The sequence below is a fragment of the Echiichthys vipera genome (assembly GCF_963691815.1).
Source record: "Echiichthys vipera genome assembly, contig: SCAFFOLD_74, whole genome shotgun sequence".
NCBI classification, from domain to species: domain Eukaryota; kingdom Metazoa; phylum Chordata; class Actinopteri; order Perciformes; family Trachinidae; genus Echiichthys; species Echiichthys vipera.
The window spans coordinates 64442-67241 of record NW_028154816.1 but is presented as its reverse complement, the minus strand read 5'-3'; the positions used below and the strand labels follow the sequence as shown (position 1 = coordinate 67241).

The following is a 2800-nucleotide window of genomic DNA, read 5'->3' as shown; positions in this document are numbered from 1 at the left end:
TCCTCTAGGAGCATAAACGTGTGTTAAAGTGTCCTCTAGGAGCATAAACGTGTGCTAAAGTGTCCTCTAGGAGCATAAACGTGTGCTAAAGTGTCCTCTAGGAGCATAAACGTGTGCTAAAGTGTCCTCTAGGAGCATAAACGTGTGTTAAAGTGAACTCTAGGAGTCTCATCAGACCTGAACTGATTCTGATGTTTTCTTACAGACGTCGTCATGACGACCAGCGCTGCTGACTGCGCCCGGCTCTCCGAGGCCCCGCCCACTTCTTCTGACGTCTCTGCAGCCGACGGCGACGACTGGCGAGGCGACGGCTCAGCCCACACAGACGGGGGAGAGACGCCACAGAGGGCGGAGAACATGGAGCCCTCCGCCTGTCGGCTCCACCGCCTCAGACCTCACAGAGAAGGCGGGGGCTGTGACGGCGGCGGTGGCGTTGCCGGTGGTGGTGGCGGCGGCGGCGGCTGCAGGACCTGTGAGATCTGCGGGAAAGCGTTTCGGAACATGGAGACTCACATGAGGAGTCACACGGGGCTCAAACCGTATCGCTGCGACGTCTGCGGCAAGAGCTTCCCCCGACCCGGAGCGCTGCGGCGCCACAAGAAGATCCACAGCAGGACGACGGCCGCCGTCTGCCCGCTCTGTGGGCGGACCTTCACCCACCGCCACCTGCTCCACGACCACCTGAAGAGCCACGATGAAGGCAACGCAGAGCGGAGCGAGGAGGACGGCGAGGGCGGTGCGTCTGCGGCGCTCCGCTGCAGAGTCTGCGGCGAGTCCTTCCACGGCCGAGGCTTCCTGACGAAACACGCCGGGACGCACTGCGGCGGCGCTCAGAGCGTCTGTGGCGTCTGCGGTCGGCAGCTGGACTCGACCGACGGTCTGCGGACTCACCTGCGGTCGCACCGAGGTTCCGCCGGCGCCTGCAGCGTCTGCGGGAAGACTTTCCAGAACATGGAGACGCACATGAGGAGTCACACGGGGATCAAACCGTACCGCTGCGGCGTCTGCAACAAACGCTTCCCCCGACCCGGAGCGCTGCGACGCCACAGGAAGACCCACGGTGGGCAGCGGCCGCACGTCTGCCGGCGCTGCGGGGAGGCGTTCATGGAGCTGAGCGGCTTCAAGACTCACAGCAGGAGTCACCGCTGCCAGGCGCCGCCGGAGAACGCCACGCCACCGGAGAACGCCACGCCGCCGACTCATCAGTGCTGCCGAGTCTGCGGAGAGTCTTTCCAGAGCGCGGGTCACCTGAGGAAACACGCAGAGACCCACGCAGCAGCGTCCGTCTGTGGTGTCTGCGGGGAAAGTTTACCGCCGTCCGAGGCGTTGACGGTCCACGTGCAGACGCACAGAGACGCCGGCGAAGTCTGTCACATCTGCGGTAAAACCTACCGGAACATCGAGACCCACATGCGGAGCCACACCGGCATCAAACCGTACCGCTGCGCCGTCTGCGGGAAGTCTTTCCCGCGGCCCGGCGCCCTGCGCCGCCACATGAGGATACACAGTGGCGAGCGGCCGTACATCTGCGAATTCTGCGGGAAGACGTTCACGGAGAACGGTGCGCTCACCACGCACATCAGGAACCACACCGGAGTCAAACCGGGGCGCCGCGTCTCCTGCGAGACCTGCGGGAAGAGCCTGGCGTCGGCACACGTCCTGGAGGTCCACAAGAGGATCCACACGGGCGAGAAGCCCTTCCTGTGCCGCGTCTGCGGGAAAGCCTTCAGGCAGGCGGGAGGGCTGAACGCCCACGCGCTGACCCACACCGGCGAGAAGCCGTTCAGCTGCAGCGTCTGCAGCAAGAGCTTCAGCACCAACGGTTACCTGCAGACGCACCTGCGCTTCCACCGGCGGGAGCGCGCCTTCGGCTGCAGCGTCTGCTCGAAGGCCTTCGTCACCAGCAACGACCTGAGGAAGCACCTGCGCACGCACAGAGGCGAGAAGCCGTTCAGCTGCAGCGTCTGCGGCAAGAGCTACCAGGAGAAGCGCTCCAGGGACGCACACGTGAAGGCCCACGAGGGCCGCCGCCTCGGCCAGGAGCCAATCAGGAGGCAGGACGGCCAGGAGCCAATCAGGAAGCAGGACGGCCAGGAGCCAATCAGGAGGCAGGACGGCCAGGAGCCAATCAGGAGGCAGGACAGCTCAGAGCCAATCAGGAAGCAGGACAACCCAGAGCCAATCAGGAGGCAGGACGGCCCGCAGCCAATCAGGAGACAGGACGGCCCTCAGCCAATCAGGAGGCAGGACGGCTCAGAGCCAATCAGGAGGCAGGACGGCCCAGAGCCAATCAGGAGGCAGGACGGCCCAGAGCCAATCAGGAGGCAGGACAGCTCAGAGCCAATCAGGAGGCAGGACGGCCCAGAGCCAATCAGGAGGCAGGACGGCCCAGAGCCAATCAGGAGGCGGGACTTCCTTCAGCTGTGAACGTGTTTATTATCGTGTTTACAGAAACACACTCTACAGCAGCAGAGACTGCAGTTCCCATGATGCACTGCAGCGGCTCCCGGGCTCAGTGCCACGCTCTGTAACTGCTGCTCAGAGAGAAGCTCGAGTCCAGGGCGACGCTCTGACATCATCATAATGAGACGCTACGGGTTAGCTTAGCACCAACTGGTTAGCTTAGCACCAACAAGTTAGCTTAGCACCAATGGGTTAGGATAGCACCAACGGGTTAGCTTAGCACCAATGGGTTAGCATAGCACCAATGGGTTAACATAGCACCAACGGGGTAGCTTAGCACTAACGGGTTAGCTTAGCACCAATGGGGTAGCTTAGAACCAACGGGTTAGCTTAGCAC

General features: G+C 62.8%; 1 protein-coding gene across 1 annotated transcript; it reads left to right on the top strand.

Annotated features, from left to right (window-relative positions):
* Positions 1 to 357: 357 nt before the first annotated feature.
* On the top strand, positions 358 to 2427 carry LOC310966360 (uncharacterized protein; the record flags this gene model as incomplete). The annotated part of the gene is made up of 1 exon (XM_083940941.1): positions 358 to 2427. The coding sequence occupies one exon, from the start codon at positions 358 to 360 to the stop codon at positions 2425 to 2427; it is 2070 nt and encodes a 689-aa protein (XP_083797067.1).
* Positions 2428 to 2800: the final 373 nt, after the last annotated feature.